Consider the following 23131-nt stretch of genomic DNA (forward strand, 5'->3'; position numbering starts at 1 on the left):
CTGGTAGTTAGAATGACTCGGGGTGTTGATTCATTTAAACTAACATAATCATCCTGCTGCAACCAGGTTTCTGTAAGGCAGAGTAAATCGATTTGTTGATCAATTATTAAGTCATGTACTAACAGAGACTTGGAGGAGAGAGACCTAATATTTAATAATCCACATTTCATTGTTTTACTCTTTGGTTCAGATGGTTAGAGTGGTGGAAGTGGGATAGTATTGGTGCTGCATGTGAGCCAAAGTGTGGGGGTTGCCGTTGTGGAAATTGCCAGCCAGGTGGGAAAGAAATGACACTGGCTGAGGAAAGAGAGCTTGAAATAATAAGAGAAGGGCTCACCTATGTCACAGGTGATGGTCACAGCGAGGAACCACACTGGCATGCCAAGTACCCCTGGGTTGAAGATCCAGTGTCCTTACCAGACAACAAAAGAGGAGTTGAGAGCACATTCCTCCGGACAGAGAAGCAGTTGGCCAAGGAGCCTGAATGGAAAGCTGCTTATGCCGCTCAGGTGCATGACATGGTGGAGCGTGGGGCTGCAGTCAAGTTGTCCAAGGGCATGATCAGTAACTGGGATGGGCCAGTGTGGTACGTGAGTCACCTCATTGCTCCGAATCCTCACTCTGTTACAATTCCAGTGAGGCTTGTGTGGAATAGCAGCCAGAGGTTTAGAGGTGTGAGCTTGAACGACCTGCTAATAAAGGGTCCAGATGTCCTCAACCAGATTCGGGCAGTTCTCCTCAGATTCAGAGGCGGAGTGTATGGCGCCCTTGGTGACATAAAAAAGATGTACAATTCAGTTTGGTTGGAGGACAGAGAGATGCACCTGCATAGATTCCTCTGGCGGGACTCTGAGGATGACGAGCTAGAGGAATATGCAATCACAAGGGTGAATATTGGAGATAAACCGGCAGGATGCATTGCACAGCTGGCAATGCGTGAAACTGCCAGCCTTTCTACCTTTTCCCACCTCAAGGAGGAACGTCAGGTACTCCAGCAAGACAGTTATGTCGATGACATCCTTACCTCTCACAATGACATGAACCAACTAGAAGTCATTACAGAGAACATTGGGCGAATTCTAAAGGCTGGAGGATTTGAGCTGAAGCCTTGGGTCTTATCTGGGCAAAGTGGGAGGAGGAAGCGCGATGACAAGGGTGAGAAGACAAGGATGAAAACCATAGTCCTACCAAACCAAATGCGTGACGAAGAAAACAAAGCTCTTGGTCTGGGTTATAAGATAATTCTTTATAAGATAGATAAGATAATTCTTTATTGTCATTGCACAGTCATACATAGTACAGTAGTACAATGAAATTGGAAAAACTGTCCTACGTCGGTACTACATATAACACAACACGACACGATATGACACATCACAACGCAACACAAACAACACAACACAGTATATTAACTTAGAAATAAAAAAGAAGAATAAGTGTTATGTGTATTGCACACTGTTATTATTGCACATTAATTATTATTGCACCTTGTTATAAATATAAATATTACTATTGTTATTGTTTTAAACATTGTTACCTCCCCCTAAAAAAAGTCCAGGCAGGTAGCCAATCAGGTCAGCTATTTGCATTGATTAGGGCTATTGCCCTGTTGTAAAAGCTGTCCTTGATATAGTGGAAGAAGACAAGCTTCATGTCATGGTAGCAATCAACTTCTCCAAGAAGAAGAAAAAGATGCGAGTTGGCCAAGACCTTGTCCAGGAGCAGATTAAGACCCACACACCAAACCCGCTGACACGAAGAGAGCTTCTCAGTCAAGTGTCAGGGTTGTATGATCCAGTCGGTTTGGTCACTCCTGCAAAGCAAAAAGGAGCAATCTTAGTTCGCAGAGCATTCCAAGAGACAAAAGCTGAAAGCTGTTTAGTCAAGGACACTTGGGACATGGCGCTCTCAGATGCCCTGAGGGAGGACGCCATTAGGCTTTTTGAGGAGTATGCCCAGCTCAGCAAAGTCACATTTGCCAGGGCGCTAACTCTCCCATGCTTCACCGAAGAACCCTGGGCTATTACTTTCTCCGATGGAAGTGAGCAAGCCTATGGGGCAGTGTTGTACTTAAGGTGGAATTCAGATCAGGGCTCAATCATTAGATTGGTGGAGTCCAAAGCTAAGTTAACACCATTGGACCACAAAGGGGACCACAAAGACTTCCGGCGCCCCCCGTGTGCGGCAGCCTGTTACAGCAGCTCTGCTCATTCTGAGTTTCTTTCCTTCTTATCTTTTTTCTTCTAATAATTTTTATAACTAACGTATTAGTAATTAGACTCTGCAACCATGTTCTACCGTTTTGTGCTAGTTCTGGTTGTTTTCTTAGTTTTTTTCTATTTTTCACCCGTGTCTGGGGACCCAGAGCAGGGATCCTTTGTTTACAGTAGGGATCAGCTGTTAGCGCTGCGTCCCGCAGCGGTACTGCCGGGCGGACAGACTCGACATTCCCAGTGAACTGAGGAAGAAAAGACGGGGTGTCGTGCTGGGAAGGGCGCCGTCGCCCGAGAAGGAGGCGTTATCGACCATCTCTTCCTTCTGTAATTATTGGAAATGTACGATCTTTGCCCAATAAGATGGATGAGCTAACGTCGCTAACCTGGTCACAGAGGGAGTACCGGCAATGTAGCATCATGATGCTAACGGAGTCGTGGCTAACACCGCTAACTCCGGACACGAGCGTGACACTACCGGGATTCCAGATGCTGCGAGCGGACAGGGACGAGAGAGAGCGGTAAGAGGAAAGGAGGGGACTGGCAGTGTTTGTGAATGACAGATGGTGTAACCCGGGCACATCACTGTAAAAGAACAACTCTGCAGCAGAGACATTGAGCTGTTAGCCGTTAGCATGCGTCCATACTACCTGCCCGGGAATTCTCGCATGTTATCGCGATAACAGCGTATGTCCCCCTCGCCAACGCGGATGCAGCCTGTGACTCTCTCCACTCTGTGGTCAGCAGACTGCAAACACAATCTCCGAGAGCCCTTCTCATAATATCAGGGGACTTCAATCATGCCTCACTGGACTCCACACTGCCCACCTTCACCCAGTATGTGACCTGCCCAACCAGAGACAATAAAACACTGGACTTACTGTATGCCAATGCTGAAGAGGCATACAGTTCATCACCTCTCCCTCCCTGGGCAGATCTGATCACAACCTGGTGCACCTTGTCCCTGTGTATGAGCCCTTAGTGCGCAGGGAGCCACCAGCCACCCGCACAGTGCAGAGATGGTCGGAGGAGAGCGAGGAGGCTCTTAAGGATTGTTTTGAGTCGACTGTGTGGGAGGTGATCTGTGACGACCACGGAGAGGACATCGACAGCCTTACTACATGCATTACTGACTATATTAATTTCTGTGTGGATAACACCGTACCTACCAGGACTGTACGGTGTTTCTCCAACAACAAACCCTGGATTACTTCAGAAATTAAAGCTGTCCTCAAGCAGAAGAGGAGGGCCTTCAAATCCAGAGACAAAGAGGAGTTGAAAAGGGTGCAGAGAGAGCTTAGGGGACTGATAAGGAATGGGAAGGACAGCTACAGGCAGAAGATGGAGAACCAGCTTCAGCAAAACAATGTTGATGAAGTCTGGAGAGGCCTCAGAACCATCTCAGGCCACAAACATCAGAACTCTCTGCCTGGGAGGGATGTGAGGTGGGCAAATGAACTGAATCATTTCTTCAACAGATTTGATTCAGCCATGAGGCAGTCTCCAACATCGGCTGCAGACTCACTCACCCCCACTGCTGCTGTTCCACCTCTGACACCTCAGACACTTCACACCTCCTCTATTCACCCTGCTCACTCCTCCCACCCCCAACAACAGCATCCAATACACACTCAACACAAGGCTCCAGCCTGTCTCTCTCAACCACCCAGGTTCGGAGGGAACTGAGGAGGATTAAAGCCAAGAAGGCAGCGGGTCCAGATGGCATCAGCTCGAGGGTCGTCAGGTCCTGTGCGGACCAACTGTGTGGTGTGATGGAGCACCTCTTCAACCTGAGCCTGAGGCTGGGAAGAGTCCCACAGCTCTGGAAAACTTCCTGTGTTGTTCCAGTGCCAAAGACTTCACGCCCAAGGACCTCAACAGCTACAGGCCGGTGGCTCTGACATCCCACCTGATGAAGACCCTGGAGCGGCTGGTCCTGGCTCAGCTTCGCGCCTTGTGAGCTCATCACTTGACCCACTTCAGTTTGCCTACCAGCCTGGCATTGGAGCGGATGATGCCATCATTCACCTCCTACATCGTTCCCTCGCTCACCTGGAGACCGCTGGGAGCACTGTGAGAATCATGTTCTTTGATTTCTCCAGTGCCTTCAACACCATTCTTCCCTCGGTTCTGAAGGACAAGCTGGAGAACTCTGGAGTGGACCATCACCTCACTACCTGGATTCTGGACTACCTCACCGACCGACCACAGTATGTGAGGACTCAGGGCTGTGTGTCGGACAGGGTCGTCTGCAGCACAGGGCCCCCCATAGGGAATGGTTCTGGCCCGTTCCTCTTCACCATCTACACTGCAGACTTCTCCCACAACTCCACCCAGTGCTTCCTGCAGAAGTTCTCTGATGACTCTGCAGTAGTCGGCCTCATCACTGATGGGGACGACAAGGAGTACAGAGGACTGACTCAAGACTTTGTGGACTGGTGCCAGCTGAACTACCTCCAGATCAACGCCAGTAAAACCAAGGAGCTGGTGGTAGACTTCCACAGGCACAAGCATCCTCCACTGCAACCACTGAACATCCAAGGTATGGACATCGAGGCTGTGGACAGCTACAGGTACCTTGGTGTTCATCTGAACAACAAACTGGACTGGACTCATAACTCAGACGCCCTCTACAGGAAAGGGCAGAGCAGGCTGTACCTGCTTCGGAGACTCAGGTCGTTTGGAGTGGAGGGCCCACTCCTGAAGACCTTCTATGACTCTGTGGTGGCCTCAGCCATCTTTTATGGTGTGGTCTGCTGGGGGGGCAGCATCTCTGCTGGGGACAGGAAGAGACTGAACAGGCTGATCCGAAGGGCCAGCTCTGTTCTAGGATGCCCTCTGGACCCAGTGGAGGTGGTGAGTGACAGGAGAATGGTGGCTAAGCTGTCATCCCTGTTGGACAACATCTCCCACCCCATGCATGAGACTGTGACAGCACTGAGCAGCTCCTTCAGTGGGAGACTGCGGCACCCACGGTGTGGGACGGAGAGATTTCGCAGGTCTTTCCTCCCCACTGCTGTCAGACTCTACAATAAAGACTTTTGCAGCTGATCAAACACACAAACCCACACATGTGCAATAAGACTGCTATACGTGCAATTCTTCTTCTGACGAAGTTGTGTTTTTGTATTTTCCTACTCAGTTGTATATAGTATTTGTATTTCTATTTTATTCTATTGTATATATTATTCTATTTTTATTCTATTGTATATAGTATTTTATTTTATTTTATTGTATTTTATTGCATTCCAGTGTTTTCTAATTTCTGCTACATAACTTTGCACTTTTGCTGTAACAAAACAAATTTCCCACCTGTGGGACTAATAAAGGCCATCTTATCTTATCTTATCTTATGTTGTCAAAGCAGAGCTGTGTGGGGCAGTGTTTGCCTCACGCCTAAAGAAATACTTTGAGGCGTAAAGCCGGATTCAGGTTGAGAGGTGGTATCACTTTGTCGACAGCCAAACCGTCATTGGGGCAATACAGAGGGAGAGCTATGGTTATCAGACCTTTTTCGCAAATAGGATTGGAGAAATACAGAGCAGTACAAGGACTCAAGATTGGTGGTGGATCCCTGGCCCTCAGAACATTGCGGATGTAGTCACAAGAGGAGCCAGTCCCAGAGATCTAGATGAAGACTCAGAATGGCAAAATGGTCCAAAGTTCTTGAGTTTGCCTGTGAGCGAGTGGCCAGTTAGGTCAGCGAAAGAGTTAGCCGTCACTGCCAAAGAAAACGTCAATAAGCTGCAAAGAAAGGCATTTGTCGCTGCCTTGACAAGGGCCAAGGTAAGAGGGCATGAAGAAAAGCAAAGTCGGGCTGAGGCCCAGGGAGAGCAGCGAAGACCACCTGCAGGGTCAGTCATCAAGAACCTTGTAGATGTCAAGCGGTCCAGTGACCTAACCCGATTGGTAAGATCAGTTGCTTGGACTTGGAGAGCAGCTAGAAAGTTTCTTGGGGAAATCCAGCTGCTAATGACCCAAAGTGGGAGGCAGTCCCGTTGGCAGGAGTAATTTCAGTGAAGGAACGTGAAGATGCCCTAAGAGACATCTTCCTTGCAGCACAAGACAGCGCAGTCTTCCCAAACACTACTACAGATAGACTGGTAGTATACAAAGACCCAAGCTCTGGGCTCTTTGTTTGTGGTGGCCGAGTGCAAGCTTTTAAGAAAGACCAGATTAGTGTTCCCATCTTGGCTTATGATGCTTGGGTGTCTACACTGTTAGCCGGGAGGCCCACAATGAGAGTCATGAGGGAGTTGCTGGGACCCTGCTCAGAATGAGGAAGAAAGCGTGGGTCATAAGAGGGAGAAGGATTGCTCAAAAGGTTGTTGATGGTTGTGTGGTTTGCCGGAAAGCAAAAGCACAGAGTTGCCGGCAAATAATGGGCGACTTACCTCGGAAAGAACTCAACCTGCTTTACCTTTTGAGTTCACAACAGTGGATCTCTTTGGACCCTACCAAATAAAGGATGACGTCAAGAAAAGAGTCATGATAAAGGTTTGGGGGGTTGTATTCTGTTGTATGGCCAGCAGGGTGATTCACACGGAGTTAGTAAACTCCTTGTCGACTGAAGGCTTCTTGATGGCTTACCAGAGATTTACAGCAATTAGAGGACATCCAAGAAAGATCTGGTCAGACCCAGGCACCAATTTCATAGGAGCAAAGCCTGTCTTGAAGGAACTTTACAGATTCTTGGAAAGTCAGAACAAGTTCGTCTTGGAGGAGACTGCGGCAAAGAATGGAACAGAGTGCATGTGGAAAGTTAATCCAGCTGATTCCCCACATAGGAATGGAGCTGCTGAGGCTGCTGTGCGCATTGTGAAGAGAGCGCTCCAGAGTCTTGGAAGGGACTCTGGGCTAAGTTACAGTGAGTTCCAGACAGCTCTTCATGTGGCAGCTAACCTTGCAAATGAGCGCCCGATTGATGCCAGAGTACAGAGTCGGGAAGGTTGCATTCATTACGTCACACCCAACAGTCTTTTGCTTGGTCGAGCATCTCAAGATGGGGACTTCAAGATGTTTGACTTTTCCATTTACCCCTATAAGAGACTCCAGGCGATTCAGGCAGAAGTGAGCAAGTTTTGGAGGTCCTGGAGCCAACTTGCTGGCCCTAATTTGTTTGTAAGGAGCAAGTGGCACACTGCACACAAAAATGTCGCTGTTGGAGATGTTGTCTGGTTAAGTGATCAGAATGCGCTGAGAGGACACTTCAAGATGGGCATAGTTGTCAGCACTAATCCAGACAAAAAAGGTATTGTGAGGGACGTCAATGTCCGGGTATGCTCAAGTTACAGCGGTTCTGTGGCTAAGTCCTTGAGAGCGAAGGACTTAAGCTCTGGTTCAAAGGGAGCGACTCCGGTGACTCAAGCTACCATCCTTCATAGAGATGTCAGACGTCTAGTTGTTCTATTACCTGTGGAGGAGCAAAATGGAACCAAGCCGTCACCATCATGCTTCAATGGGATGAGTTAAACAGCGGTTTGCTTGTGAAGTTGGCGATCTCCCGTGTTCCAAGGGAAGATCGAGTGGGAGGTGTCAAGTCAAACTGAGTAGGAGGTGGAGAGCCTGAGGTAAAAAAGTAAAAGTGATAGACTGGAGGGCGGAACTAATCTTGTGTCTGGGTTTCTGTCTGGGAGGAAAAAGAAGGTGAACTGGGGAACAACAGGAAGTTGCCACTTACGGAAAACCCAGCATAATTCTTTCAACAAGTTGTCACCAACATGGATAGTGTGTTGAACTGATGTATCTACAAAGCCAGGGAGGCAGCCGGTAAGGAAATGGTTGCTGACTATGTTAAAAGACTGGTTGAAGCGAGTTGCTAAAGAATCGCGGCTGCCGCTAGCTTACATAGCATTAGCATTGTGCCGTGAGTTGGTCGGCTGTTTACGAGCGGCACCATTGTTTATTGTTGGTCTGTGTATGGAAGACTATTAATGCTTGCATATGGTTAAGAGAAGCTGGTTATAAATACTATTGTTACTGCTTAAGTTCAAGTGCAGATTGATCATTTAATTTAGCACTTTAATAGAAAGCAGTATTTTTCAAGTTGTATGTACAATTGTTAGTGAATTACATAATTTGAGCATTTAAAAATACTCAAGTAAATATTGTGCTACAAAGCTTATTTGCTGCATTGATGTGTTTTAAAAAAAAATGTGTTTGGTATTGTTCACAATATTTGCAGATGTGTGATAGCAAACATAATTTGTATTTTGGGTTTTGGTTTGTATTTAAAGGTTTTTCACCTATGACTGACTATGGCCGAAAAGAAGATTAAAGGAAAAAAAAGGAAAACAAAAGATCTGCCTGGTCATTGAGTGAAACCCAGTTAGACACCTGTGGTAGATGCATCAATCCCTTTCAAGCAGGGAAGCTGCACAAACTTAAAGAGCTTGACAATATGTGGATGAATATTGCAGAAAGAGTCACTGAGAGCTGTTTGGTGAAATGCCTCAAGGTTCTCTTAGCGCCACGTTGTACGTGTTGTGACAGCGGGCATGCATGCCACTCAACTCAACTCAACTCAACTCACACCACTCAACTGTACAAACATATACATCAGTAATGGTATCCTTCCACACTTTCATCTTCCAGAAAATGCAGTGCAGCTCCCTTTCTCTAGGGGGCAGCCTTGTAACTGGAAATACTTGAGAAGGATCAACCATCTTTTTAGTTTTCCTCTTCTCTTTCTGTCACTTTCTGTTACATACACTCGTGCTGTCTCTCTCACTCTCAGTCTCTTATACACATACACACACATACACACATGCACATGCCATCATGATAACAAAAGATTTATAAATATGTGTGGAGGAGCACGGGTGCGTATGTCTCGCAGTGATTGGGTCCAGCCTGTTTGATTTCTCAGTGTGGATTGGATAATCTCCTAATCTGATAATGACCCACTGTGGGGATTTAGTGATTAAAGTTCCGAGGCAAATGGTCGTTGCCATGGCAAAAGAAGAAAATAAATCTCTGTGTGATGAAAATGTTTGAATTCTCAAAATGGATTCTCTTTTAATTCACTTTTCTATTGTCAGATGTTTTAGCTTCAGGGCTGAGGGCCAAACTTTTTGGAGGACAAAGTGTTGGATTTCTTTCTTTTTATAGAAGCTCATGTTTTCATTTTCAGTATGTTTGTGATGGTCTCTCTCTAGAGTTCCAGTTTTCTTTACTCAAACACTGTTTCACCTTTGTCTGTTTGCAGTCTGGCTCTTTTCCTTGTGAGTGTTCACAGTGTTTCTGTACAGCTGCATGACAGATGCTCTTCATAGCCTCTTGGTTAACTCCATTATTACAGGCAAATAAAGGCCTCTAAGGCCTCTCCCTGCTCACTTGCACCTCCTTGAAGGACTTCCTCATTAAGCATCCAGAATCAGTTTAACCCCCATGCTTAACAGAGGCTGAAAACTGCGTGCTGAATGCCAGGACCGATTTTCTTTCAGGCCTGGATAAAACTGCTGTGGTCAGGCTAATCTCAGGAGGACATGCACAATTATAACAGTTATCATCATCCTTGATTGCTGCACATAACAAGGGAGACACTTCCAGTTCTTGGAAAAGTTCCTCCAAGAACAACAGGCACTTTTGGACCTCTTGTTTACAGCCTGCAGGAATCTCTTTTAATACTTTAACTCACCAGCAGTTAACAGACAGACTCTTTAATGGAAGAGAAAAGAATGCTGGCATGTCAAAAATGCAAAAATTATGAATCAAAGGTATAAAAGTTTGCTTTAAATTTTTTTTCAAATAATGTAATGAAAAAAAGCCCAGGATCTCAACATTAAACTCACCAAACAGACAAAAACCATTTGCAGCCTGCTGCTTTTAGTCCAGTGGCTCAAAGCACCCTGAAGTTCTTCAAAGCATCTTTGAAAGATGCTTTGAAGAACTGCTAAGCTGCTCTAGGTATTAGTTTAAAACATGCCGGATTTCATGTGTTATGCAATTCAGCTGCTGATGAAAGTGAACAAGTCACCCAAATTAAAGTCTCATTTAGGTGGATTACCCAAAACATTCCTTTGCCATTTGAGAAATATGCAAAGAAAAAGAAAACCCAAATCAATGAAACATGGATATGAGAGGAAAGGAGATACTGACGAATGTAAGACTTAAACTCCAGAGCAGGCAAGTCAAAGATGGGGACAAAAACCAACTGCATGTTTTTATAGACACAAGCTGCAGTTCCCCTTATCTTCCAAACTGGAGGCAGGGCTGGGGTGCTGTGCTGCACTCCATACGTTGGTGCGTGTTATCGATCAGCGTCAGGACAGCTCAAACTCACCATGGGGGCCATCTTCATGGATGCTTTTAGAAAGTTTACTGTGAAAACATCTGAGTGCTGGGCAGTGGGAGCTCCAGCTGTCCATAGTCTTCCCGCTGTGGGTTCCTAAACACTGGCCTTGTCTAGACACTGGCAGGATTTCTGTCTTGGAATTCTGTTCTGATTTCATGGGTAAGTAGCCATGGAGAGCTTTGATGCTTCTGTTGTTTTTGAGTTTGGGTTCCTATTTGGATTTTATTTTTCTACTATCACCTATCGTCGTTCCCTGTCTCGTATATGTGCTGTGTTTGCTTCTTCGGTGATCATTTCAGGTGTTACTTTCAAGGTTGACTTTTTGTTGTTTCTCATTATGCTTGAACTTTTTGTCATTTTCCTCCTTGATGATTGTTATGATTGTCTAATTACTACTTATGTGTATCTAATGTCTGTAGTTGGGTCCTTGGTCCTTGGTTCCTTGGTTCAGGTTTCCGTTGTTTGTGGTCCTCTCTTGTACTGTGTTAGTTGGAAGCTTCTCTGTTTCTTTTTGTTTCATTTTAGATTGTGCTTCTTCCAGGTTAAAGCTCTTTACTCATCATGGCCTCATGGCCTGGATTTGGTGCCGCCTCTCGTCTAACTACATGACAATGCAACTTCCTCCGTGTGCTGATGATTAGTCCCATGTAAGGGCTTGGCCATCCATGATTTTTTTCCTCTTCCTTTCAGCGGTACAATGAGCTACAGTAAGTTATCAGGGTTGAGCTGCTGTTGTCTTCCATCATTTATTCTGTCCTGGAGCTATTATTTCAACGACAAAACAACCGTTATTAAGGTGGAATTTAGATTCAAAGGCAAAAAATAGAATCCAAAATGCCACGGCTTATGCAAAGCAGCCATGAGTCGGGATAATAGCCATGAACACAGACACTCTGAGCCTAAAGTGACTTTAAATACACAGGAGGTAAGAAGGGAAGTGGAGATACCTGGGGAACTACAGACAGCTAAAGTCAGTCAGCACGATGACAGACAGGAAATAAAACACCAGACAAAGTAAGACAGGAAGCTGAACTGCACACAGGTGAACAGGCTATGTGATATCTTATCTCACTTTAAACAGATATGATGATAAATAGAATTCAAATAACTACTTCTGTCAAGCTTAAAGGTTCCTTGTTACTTCTAGGAGAGATGTGGGGATGTGGGCTTTACATATTTATTCGTGTGCTGCAGCATTACACAACATGATATAGAGACATACATAATAAACTAAAATCTTAATTCTGACCAGTCAAAATCTTCAAGTGTTACAGAAGAACACAAACACAATGGAACCAAAGACATTAGATAATTAATACAAAATAAAATCTCAAAAAACACTCTATCATTTCTTTTCTGTAGACTCACACTGTGTTCATTTGTTGGGAAACGACCGCACAAAGAGACAGAACAGTGTGTGCGTATGTCCTCAGTACTGTCAAATGTAAACAAAGGAGAGCACACATCGCTCACATACTCACTCAGCTGCTCATGCTCCCAGGCAAAAAAGAAATAAAACAAATAATGTGAAAAGCAACAAGAAGTGCAGTGATGTCTCAGCTCATTTATGGCTCAGATGTGCAACTTTACAACTAATGGGATGTTTTAGTGAAGTATGCAGTGTGTTTACACCAGTGTTTCCCAGCCGTTTGGAGCCACGGTCCATATTTCACTTTAGAAAAATCCCACGGCACACCACCAAACAGAAATGTCACCAAAAGCATACTGATAAGTCTTCCACCAGATATAGCAGAACTGGCTCAGTTTGTCCCCAGTTTACCTTTGTTGCTTCCTTCTAACCACTACTCATGCTCGGGCCTTCACCTGGGTCAGAGTTTTCTCCAGGACCAGGTCAGACTGAACACTTTTTCTTTTCAAATATTTATCTGTTGCTATTACACACTGCATCATCTCACTCACAGCATGACTATTATGTCATTTCTTCCTCGTCGTCTTCCGTTTTACTGCCAGTTGGCAACCCATTTCATTAGAGCAGGTAGTTGTACTGCCCTCTAGTGGTAGAGAATGTCATTGTTCTGCCCGTTACTCACGCCGCTCGCTTAGAGTACCAATCAGGTGGAACCAGATAATGTTCCACGGCACACCTGATCATTTCTCACAGTCAGGGGCAGATCTAGAGAAATTTTCTTAGGGTGGCAAAGAAATCAAATGGGGTGGCAAAATCAAGGCCTTTTTTTTTCAAACACATATGCAGGTGGTTACATATGGTTAAAATAATTCAAATGCAGTAAATATACATGTTTTTCATATAAATATAGTCTATAACTTAATTATTGTCTGTAGCCCACATAATTAAACACTTTAGTTGCATAAAACATGTGAGTTTTGATTTTATCTACAGTACAGCCTATATAATAAATAAATATGTAGCCCAATGAGTATGTAGAAAGCTACACAACATGGGGCAGTTCATTTACAAACACAAGTCTAACTTAAGTTTCACACTGTTTTTGGTTAGAAAACAATCACATTGTTTGATGCTTAAATTACACAAAATGTCAGAAATCTGCACTGTCATGAACAAAAATTTACACCTAATTTTTCATGATTTGTTGGATTAACCCACTGAGGTCTGAAATACAACCGGCCATTTTTGACTCCTTTTGAGTTTACGTTTGTATTTCACCCTCAAATTGTTTCAATGTATTTTTCCCCCTTGCCTTGTTTGGGATCATTCTTTTCAGCTCAACCTCACGTGTCTGAATTTAGTTGTTTTTTCACTGACATACTGCATTAATATTACTGATCTGAAATCACACAACGTACTTAAATTCCTAGTAGTATTTTTTTTACCGTAACCCCCCCCCCACACACACACATGTTGAGTAAATTATTTTTATAACATGAAATGCAAATATAAATTGTACATTTTGAAAAGTGATGCACACATTTTGTAAACATATACAACTATTTATCTATAAATGCAGCCAATACACCTGGCAGGGTTTCTTTTGTACAACCATTTAAAAATATTACTAATGATGTGTGCCAGTAAAAAAAAATTGTCCACCAAAAGACAGAGGAGAGCAGCACAGGGAGAAACCTGCAGGCCTGACAACAGCAGGTGTATCACTCCGCTGGTTTTCTACTTAGTGGCAGTGTTTATATTGCAAATGTGCTTTTGTGACGGTAATGTTGCTGGTAATGGTATTGTGGTTCTTGGTTGTTGTTTTTTTTTTTTGGTTTGTTTGTTTTTCCATAACTTATGAATATGCAAATATACACATTCTGTATTTTTCATATAAAAGAAACTATACTGTGGTGGGGCTTGCTAATTTCTTTTTTTTGATTTATGTATGTTTTGTTTTGTTTTGCTGTACTTTTGTTTCATATGTTGTTTGTTTAATTTAAGACTAAAAGAAAATTAAAAGAATGAGAGGTAAAATTTGAGGGGGTAGGGACAAATAAGTAATTACTTCTGCCTACTCCTTTTCAAACAAATAATGAAATGATATTTGGAAATGATTGTGAAGGCACATGTTTGAAAATAAAAAATGAACTGAACTGAACTGAACTGACATTCATTAGTGCCCTCACTGACACACAAAACAAAACAACGACTACACAAGACAACACAACACACTAACGATACACTCCACGCTGAACATCACAAATCTCCCACATCTAAAAACTCTCTCTCACTCGCTCGCTCTGTCTCGCTGCCATTACCCTCACTCCCAAAACTTTCCCCTCTTCCTAAACAACCAAATCCCACGTGATTTTTTTTTTAAAAAATGGTACAATTTCCCATCGATAGGAAAGAGGTGGCTTTTTTCTTTCTTTACTGTTTTCTTGCTGTCCTTAGAAAACGCTTAAAAAAATTAAAAAACACACAAAAAAAACCGTGACGACAGTATTTAAAGAAAAGCAAGGCTTATGTATATTTTTTATCATAACTCTGGATTTACTGGCCCGCATTTACAGTTTAAAAGCCAATGTATTCCCAGTGCTTGGGAACTGTATGCAGCGTGGACAGCCGAGTTAGTGATGAGGGTCTGTTTGTGTTTTGTGGAAAGTGTCTGGGACTGTGAAGCCTTGCCTGGTGCAGGCTCTAAAGGATGAGATGCTTCACATTTGGAGACAAATCTCAGGTTGGCTACCACTGCAGTCAAGTATTAGCCAAGCTTACATCTGTGCTCCCAAAGCCTGTCTCTGGAGTCAGTACAAGACCTCAGGGTTTGGTAAGGGCCTGGAAAGACTCCAGTTTCTTTAATCCCAACAGCTGAAAAACATCACAAACCTTGTCCTGGCTTTAGACAACTCACTGGTTTAATGGTTTTGAACTGTTTTTACTATATCTCTGCTGTCACTGTAATAATGGTATATTTTATTGAACTGAAAAACTGAAAGATTGAACAGTAAGGTTCTTTTTTGTTATAATAACAATATCTTTAACTAGGTCTTGTAAACCTGAGTGTGTAATCACACGTGAGTCCACGTGATAGTCAGACTGGGCTAGGATCAGTTTTTGAAAAGCTTAAAAGATGAATTTACCAGCACGGACTGAATTCATGAATCCAGCGTGTAGTCGGAACAGAATTCAGAGAGCGTCAGGGTCTATCAGCATCGATAACCACACTGCTGTCCTTTTAAAGAATATGATGTGGATCCACACCAGATTAATCTGTTCGTCAACTGGTTTCATTAAATTTAGCTTGTTTATGTCATTTTGTTCATGGACAGATCGAATCTTTTATTAGTGCATGAGTATCGTTCAATATAACAGCCTAATATAAGCTGACTGGTTTAAATCTTAGTCACCTGAACTGAAATGCACTGAGTATACACTTCTGCATTTTCATTCATTTTGAGTAGTCTCTGAAACTGATCTCTGAGGAAGCCTGGCTAGTCCCCATACTGCAGCAGTAATAAGGATAACTGTGTCTAAGTTACAGACCCGAGTTCATTTTTCAGACTTGCCAGGCTGGCTCTCTCTGGGCTCCTGTTTGCCCCACTGAGCACAGCTATTTACTGTGTCTAAATGAACCCATGCAGGCGATATCTCCGCACAGCCAAGCCTCAAACATGGATGTGAAACTCCAATTCATATCTTGGCTCTTTATCCCATCAGTGACATCCGATTCACAAAAAACAAAAACAGATTTAAAACCTAAAAATCAGAGTGTTAAATAAGACTACAGAGGTCAGTGGGGACATTCAACTAACATAGCAGTTTAGTGCTGGTAATGGTAACATCAGTGATAGGATTTATGCTTCAAACATCATTAATGTGTTATTTATGCTGAACACGCCTGGGTGTCTTTTGTTTATCTGTTGGTATTTTTATCAATTTGTGTTTACCCTAACATGGCAAAAACGTCTCCCAAAACAATCTATGTTGCACAGACTAAAAGTTTAAATGTACTTTCCAGGAAACATGCAGGTTGTATATCAAAAATACTGAGGACCCAACTGCAGACATGACGGCAGGCTCCAAGAACACAAGAACAAGCTTTTGTTAGAAAGTTAAAGTCCAAAAACACACAGACCGTAGAATAGAAACTGTTCAACAGAGGCAAACAGGACTATACACACAGGGCGTTTATCAATATGCGTACTTGTGCGTACTTGCGTTCTCGTGTACTCGTGAAACGTCATCAGTCGGAGACCAAGTACTGTTCCAATTGGCACGCATCACGCCGAGAACGCGAAAAAGTCCCGGATGTGTTCTCGATCCGCCCATTTTATCGAGCATGCATCGGTGTAGACTTGGGACAGCTATATATCCCAGAATGCATTTCGTCCAAAGCTCAACAGCGGACTCCCGGCACATCGTGTCCCCCCGCTCGCGGACTTGAGAATTGAGAAACATCCCACGAGTCCGTGCTCGCGTTCTCGGCAGATGCGTACTCCCGTGCGTTCTCGGCGGGTACGTACTCACCGAGAACGCGAGTACGTACTCGCGTACTTGGGCATTGATAAACGGCCATAGAGTAAATGCTAATGGTAATTAGATACAGGTGTACACAATCAACACAACCACAGGCAGGAAGTAAAGCTAAATGCAAGAAACAGAAAAAGGAAGTAATGTTAACTAAAGGAAGAAGCTCAGAGACTGATGTAAAGTTAGGAACTAATAAACGTTAGTATGCACAGTAACTAGAACTCAGTGAGTTAAGAAGAAAATGTAAAGAAGCAGGAATGAAAGAGAAAACACGTAAAGATAATTAGGGCAGCTTTAGTGTGAAGTAATAGCAATACACATTTAAAAAGTTTTAACAGATTGAAGCAAAGCAGACTGCAGTCTGTTTCACACACAAAGCAAGAAATAAACCCACTGAGATGTAACAACTCTGTGTGTGTCATACAGTCTGATCTGTGCTTGGAGTATTTGAACAGCCTTCTTGCAGAGGCCTATATTTAGCACGTGCTTGTGCCATATGGATTTGTGTGCATAAGCTTATCATCTCTTCATCAATATCATCTCTCCTTATCTGCTTGGCAGCTGCGGTGCATCATGATTGGAAATATGCAGAGTATATGTTAACAACCACAAGCTAACATCCAGGCTTTTGCACCACAGCACAGACATGCTTCAAAGGCTCAAAGTGCCTCTAGGATTTGCCAGGTAGGTTTTCAGCTGTTTTCGTGGCTCAGGCTGAAGCTGCTCACAAATATCTCAGCACCCGGTGCTCCAGGAAACGTTCCTACGAATTTTTCTGTTATTTATCGTTTGTGTCAAAGATTTCTTCTGCTTGGACCTCCTGCAGCCTCAGGCCCGTGTCACTCAGCAACTTTATTTGGGGGCAGCACTTCATAATACAGCACACAGATAATGGTGTAATTACTGACCAGTCACCATGATTTCTTTATTCGTTTAGGGGGGTAACTTTCAGCAACTAAAATTACCATATGAGAAAGAATGTTTATGTATTTTTGAATTATTAAGTGGCTTTGGACATTGGTAAATGACACTGTAAGGATCTACATGTAATGATAATTTCAGGGAATTTTAGAGGCAAGAACCTTAAAAAATATACTTAGTGTGTTTTTTCTATTCAAACCTCCACTTGTACTGTACCTACCAGTAAGGATATTTTACTGATAGAAAATTACACTTCAAATCTAGAACAGTTACACACCAAATTCAATCAAAAAGAAACCACAGAGTGTATACTGGAACGCTCCCCCATTTATGAATGTAGTGTAATGTAACAGTGAATCCAAACACAGGCAGGTTCAGCAGGTTTCACCTGTGTCATGTTGCTGGGTGGAATCAGTGTGGGATTGCTTGGCTGTATGCACATTTCTTTTGCTTTGATCACTTTGAACAAACAGCTCAGTTACAGTGATCAGTGTTGTATCTTTAAGCGTTGTCGCCTCCATTTGATTGATTGATTTTGTCTTTGCATTAAATTCATTTTAGGGATCACGGATGAGGCTGTCTCTAACCAAAAACCCTTCCTAGCAGCACTGAGCTGAGACAGCACTGTGGTAACTTTTCTTTTTCTTTCTCGCATTTTTGTAACATCAGCTGATCAAAATACAGCCAAAATGAAGAATCGTTGTTTGAGTAGTGAAGATGACAGCACGGAAGGTCTGAATGACAAAAGATGAAGGCAGAGTAATGGATGTCATCTGGGGATTAAATTGCAGTTTCTAAATGGAGAGTAGGGCACTTGTGCATTAATGTGTTTAAAGGCTCGTAAGCCCCTCCCTCTCTTTGGCTCAACAACTTGTTAGCGCAATGGCCAATATCGTCTTAAAAGAAGCTGTGGTTGATACAAATGGAAGTGTGGGTAGAATCTATGGAAAGACTAATGTTCAAGCGTAACGTGGCCAAACACAATTAAACACGTTACCATAAAAGTAGCACAAACATCCACAGAGAGGGGAAAAGCCAGATTCCGTTGAATGGAGCTGTTCCCCGCAACAAAAATAAAGCCGCTGCACGGCCACAGCAAGAGAAAATGACAAGTGGGGAGAGAAATGTGTGAGAAACAAACCACCGAATCATTTCCAGCCTCAGAGGGTTTTTTTTTTTTTCATTTTCCACCGACTTTAGTTATGTAAGAGATTAACCGTGTGGCTGAAGGTGGAGATGTTTGGAGCGCACAGGCTGCTTCGCTGGAATTAGTGCCTGTGCACCGTCATGTGGCTGCTGGCTGAAGGCTGAACGCTGCGACCGAGCCTCCGCCTGTCTCACCGGAGAACCAGGCTCCATGTCAACATGCCAACGTTTTCAGTCATGTACAAAGGAGCTGTGATCATCAGCAGGTAAAAGCGAGCGGTTGTGTGTGCAGGTGGAGGTTAGTCTGTGTGACAGCAGCGGTGGAGTGACACGATGCTGACAGCTGAACTCTGTAAACACGGAGACGCGTTTACTAACCATAGCCCTGTCCCGTGGAAACCAAACACACCGCATGTCTTCTCGGGCTTTATCTGGTAACCATGACGCTGACTGTCCGTCTGTAACACAGGCGCATGTTTCTGCTTCGTGTCTCAGGCAGAGCCGTGCTTCATGCTCTTCTCTCAGGCTTATCGATATGTTCTAGTTTTCCGGGTGAGATGATGCAGTGATCTTTCTTGCATGTGCTACAAACGGATGAGCTCCGCACCGGAGACCAGGTGCTGTCCCAAGTTTACTGTGAAAAGACTCTATGAGGCACTTTGTCAGCTCTCATGAACATGTTGGGAGCATTAGCGGGTTCCATTGTGGACATTTAATGTTGAATCTGTGCTTTTATTGTGTGTGGCTCTTTGATTTTGTCCTTAAATGTTGCTGATTTGTTGATATGTTTTACCAAAGTTGGAACATTTACTGACAGACTTTTGGAAGCTTGTCTCATCGACTTTTTATCCGTTAGGGTGAATGATACAGTCGGCAGTGTGGAGCTGCTTCAGGGAATTGTGCAGTTATGTTTACAGTATGTTTCTCATGCCACAAGTTATACTTCATCGATGTGTGTCTAACAACACAACCACTGAGGTTTTTGAATGGCACCAAGCTTCAGCGAGTGTATTCGTGACTCCTGTCATGCCCATAGACTGTATGAACCTGGATTCAGGGGTTAGTAGCTGTAGTTGCAAAAAGACTGTAAGTCCTGTAGTGTTACATGGGTAAACGGGCATCTGCTGTCACCTCTGGAAACACACAAGGCATTAACCAATGAGCAGGTGGTTTCATAGCTGGATCCACCCCTCACTGCCATATCCAGGTTGGAAACAAAGCGGTCGGTGATTCACATTGGCCTCATCCATCCGTTATGTTGTCTGTGGTCATGCCCATCAGGTTAACTTTTGCCACTGTATTGGTCTGAATGTGATATAACTCAGTGCACTCATTTTTTTTTTTTTTATGACAATTACTCAGCAAACGGTACCTGTAGACCTGAGGGTTAAACTGGGACTGGGGAAAGGGGGGAACCTTTGTAGCTCTTCGGTGGCAGGAAATGACTGATCAGCTGACCTGTGCTGGTTTTGAGGTTTAATGCTTTTTGTGGATTTTACCAGCTGGATTCTAAAATATATATGGAGATGTTACGTGAACCATCGTGGCTGCTTTCCAACTCCTGGCCAATGTGACCTTTGTACAACCACAATTCCAAAAAAGTTGGGATGTGGTGTAAAAACACATTTTATTCACAATAGAACATAGAGAAAGCATCAAATGTTTAAACTGAAACATTTTACTACAGTCCCGATCAAAAGTTTAAGACCACTTGAAAGTGTTGTTTTCAATAAACTGCATGATCAAAAAATATTTTGTCTCACTCCCATTTCTTCTTGTTGCATGTTGAAGCTCTACTTGGAACCTTGTTAAGATCCAACCATGCAAAATAGGATTTTTTGCCATTTTTCAAGTGGTCTTAAACTTTTGATCAGGACTGTATTTCATGAAAATGGCATCAACATCTTTCAAAAAAATTGGGTCAGGGCAACAAAAACTAAGTAAGTGGTACTGAAAAGAAACAGCTGGAGTAACATTTAGCAGCTAATTAGGTTAACTAATAAGTAACACAACTGGGTATGAAAAGAGTGTCGTGGAGAGGCAGAGGCTGATGAAAAAACTGCCAACAAACTGTGGTGCAGTTTCACAATTTTCTTTCGTTTTCTTTTTTTTTGTTTGCGATCTTTGGTCCTTCAAGCAGCATTGCATTAAAAACAGGCACAATTGTGTGGTGGAAATCGATGCATGGGCTCAGAAACACTTCCTGTGTGGGACCACAACTCGCCGTACTGTCCACACATGCAGGTTAAAGTTCCACCCTGCAAAGAAGAAGCCATATGTGAATATGATCAATGATTCTCTGGACCGAAGCTCATTTAAAATGGTCTGTAGCAAAGAGGAAAACCGATCTCTGGTCCGAGGAATACAAATCCAAAATTCTTTTTGGAAAATGTGGATGTAGCATTTTCAGTAGGATAAACGTTTCGTCACTCATCCAAGTGCAGGTTTCCCCAACCTTATAAACAGTATATTTGCATAAAAACTGAAACTAGCACCACTGAACAACGGGCTGTGAGGTCAGTTTCTTGATCATTAATATGCAAATTGTCATGACCATTGATCGAAAACAACCCAATGCAGTAAAATGAATCCAAACCACAAAAATACAAAGAACAACAGTGAATTCAGGTGTTCTAGTGTGAGACTTTCTATATCCATCCTTAACAGATGATGTTAAAATGTCCAGCTCCATGCTGAATGTTGCGTCTTTGTGTTATCAGCCAATGAGCAGGCTGGGCTATCAGAATATCATCTAAAGAATTTGAAGCTTGAAGACTGTTATTCTGTACACAGAGCTGCATTCTGCTGCGACATTCATAAAGCCCGGAGTTCAGAGTTTCCTCAGCCTCATTGTTTTTACTGGCAGCAGTGGTGAACCCTCTGCAGCTAAAATGTTGATAGTCCTTTTTTTTTTTTCATTTGGGTGTAGACAGGAAGGGAACTGCAAACTAAAATAAAGTCTAAAAAGACATCGTTCCAGATACCAAAAATGGTTTGTTCATTTGCAGTATTCTGCATTGTCTTTTGTAGTGTCTAATGAGGGAAGCAAAGGGATGCTTTGCAAGTGTTAGATGAGGATTAGTAATGAAGAAAAAAGGGGAAAGCTGCAGTGTGCAGTCCTCTTGTGCGGCATTATTGCATAAGATGAACAACATGTGTGCCAGCTCTATCTCTCAGAGATTATTGCTCACTGTGTGAGATCTTACCAAGATGCTTTTGAGTTACCCAATGCTGCCGTCTCATTTCTGCTTCCTCTGCTACTGTCACAGCTGTATTTGGTCTTGTCTTCAAACAGCAGTGTGAGGAAAAATACACCTTTGTGTTCATATTTTGAGAAAGATTTTTGACAGTAATGTATATACATAATGTATAGAAGACTCTCATTTGCACAACCAAGTATCTGCAGCACACACTCAAGACACACTCCTTGACTTGTGTGGTGACAAAGTCTCAGGCCTAGTCAGGATAAGCTATCTGAGGTTAAGTTCCCAACACTTTAGTGCTCCTATGGATTCTGACTGTGTAGCTGTGCAGCCTGTGAAAGAAAATAGTTGGATTTTGGCTTTTTTTTCCCCTATTTCTTCATCTTTTTCTTCCTCACTCTCCTTCCCTTCCCTGCTTCCCGCTTCCTTTTTATCCATTCACCTCTAACAGGACACTAATGGGTCCATACGGAGTCGACCGAGCTGTTCATTCCATGGAGTTTACAGACTGTGAGAATGGCCTAGGTAAGTCTTTTCTTACTTCTGTCCCCACAAGTAACACACCTCAACACTCGACTATTCTCCTTTGTGCTTGCAGAGGTCATATGTGTTGCTGCTTGTAGTTATTGCTCTGGCTCTTTAACTTCAATAAGATGTTCAACTTAAGCTCCTGTAAACCAAAGTTCTTTCATTTTTTCACTTGCACTTGTCTGACTGCTTACACAGCTCAAGTTTATTCAGTGAGGGAGACATTCAAATAGTGATTACTCAAAAAGTAGCTAGTACTCTGTAATGTAACGTAGTTAATAAAAAATGTCCATGAAATGACATTGACTTTAGTGATCCATTAGTTTGTGTACAATGCAAACTTTCCACAAGACATTAAAGGAAAAGAACAATTTTGGAAGTTCCATACATTGCAAACAAAAACTTACCAACAGCTAGACCATTTGGACAAGAACAGGAAGACAACCAAACCAAAGACAGGATAAGTGGGTGGAAAGGAACCTCAGTGAACCTGAAAGAATGTGCTAGCCAAAGCCAATTTGGCATTTCTCCACAACAGCTGCAAATAGTGGATCTTTTCACAGTCTTGGAAACAGTGAGGATTAACAAATTAACACAACCTGAATTCCTCCGTCTAACCTCACAGTACAATAAGAGAAGGCCAACACATCCCTGAGTGAAGACCAAAACATCACCATATTACCAACTGACAAGGGGACATGCACTGTTGTTCTAAACTCAACTGATTATTACACCAAGATTCATACACTCCTCAGTGACAACAACCTATGTAGCCTTAACGTGAGACCCCACAAACAACTACAAAAAGAAAGTCACCAACTGTCTACAACAACTCCAAAGGAAAAGACAAGGATTGGCCTCCATACCACCGTTTGTACCCAGGGCATGCTATGGCCTGTACATATGGACTTCCAAAGAT

The 23131-nt window shown here is 43.1% G+C and overlaps 1 protein-coding gene across 5 annotated transcripts in view; it reads left to right on the forward strand.

Moving 5' to 3' along the window:
* The first annotated feature begins 7893 nt into the window (after positions 1-7893).
* The window catches only part of si:dkeyp-72e1.9 (syntaxin-binding protein 4), a 65472-nt gene continuing 50234 nt past the window's right edge, over positions 7894-23131 (forward strand). For 2 of the 5 annotated variants that reach the window (XM_031739156.2, XM_031739158.2), the window contains exons 1-2: positions 18414-18747; positions 22136-22209. In XM_031739156.2, coding sequence (XP_031595016.2) covers positions 18701-18747; positions 22136-22209 — 121 coding nt within the window. In that variant the 5' untranslated portion in view covers positions 18414-18700. Of the gene's footprint in view, positions 7983-18412; positions 18748-22135; positions 22210-23131 lie in introns of those variants that run through there. The other 3 variants (XM_039611156.1, XM_031739157.2, XM_039611157.1) reach the window with 3 other exon arrangements.

Source organism: Oreochromis aureus, linkage group 4 (assembly GCF_013358895.1).
Source record: "Oreochromis aureus strain Israel breed Guangdong linkage group 4, ZZ_aureus, whole genome shotgun sequence".
In the NCBI taxonomy this organism is placed as follows: domain Eukaryota; kingdom Metazoa; phylum Chordata; class Actinopteri; order Cichliformes; family Cichlidae; genus Oreochromis; species Oreochromis aureus.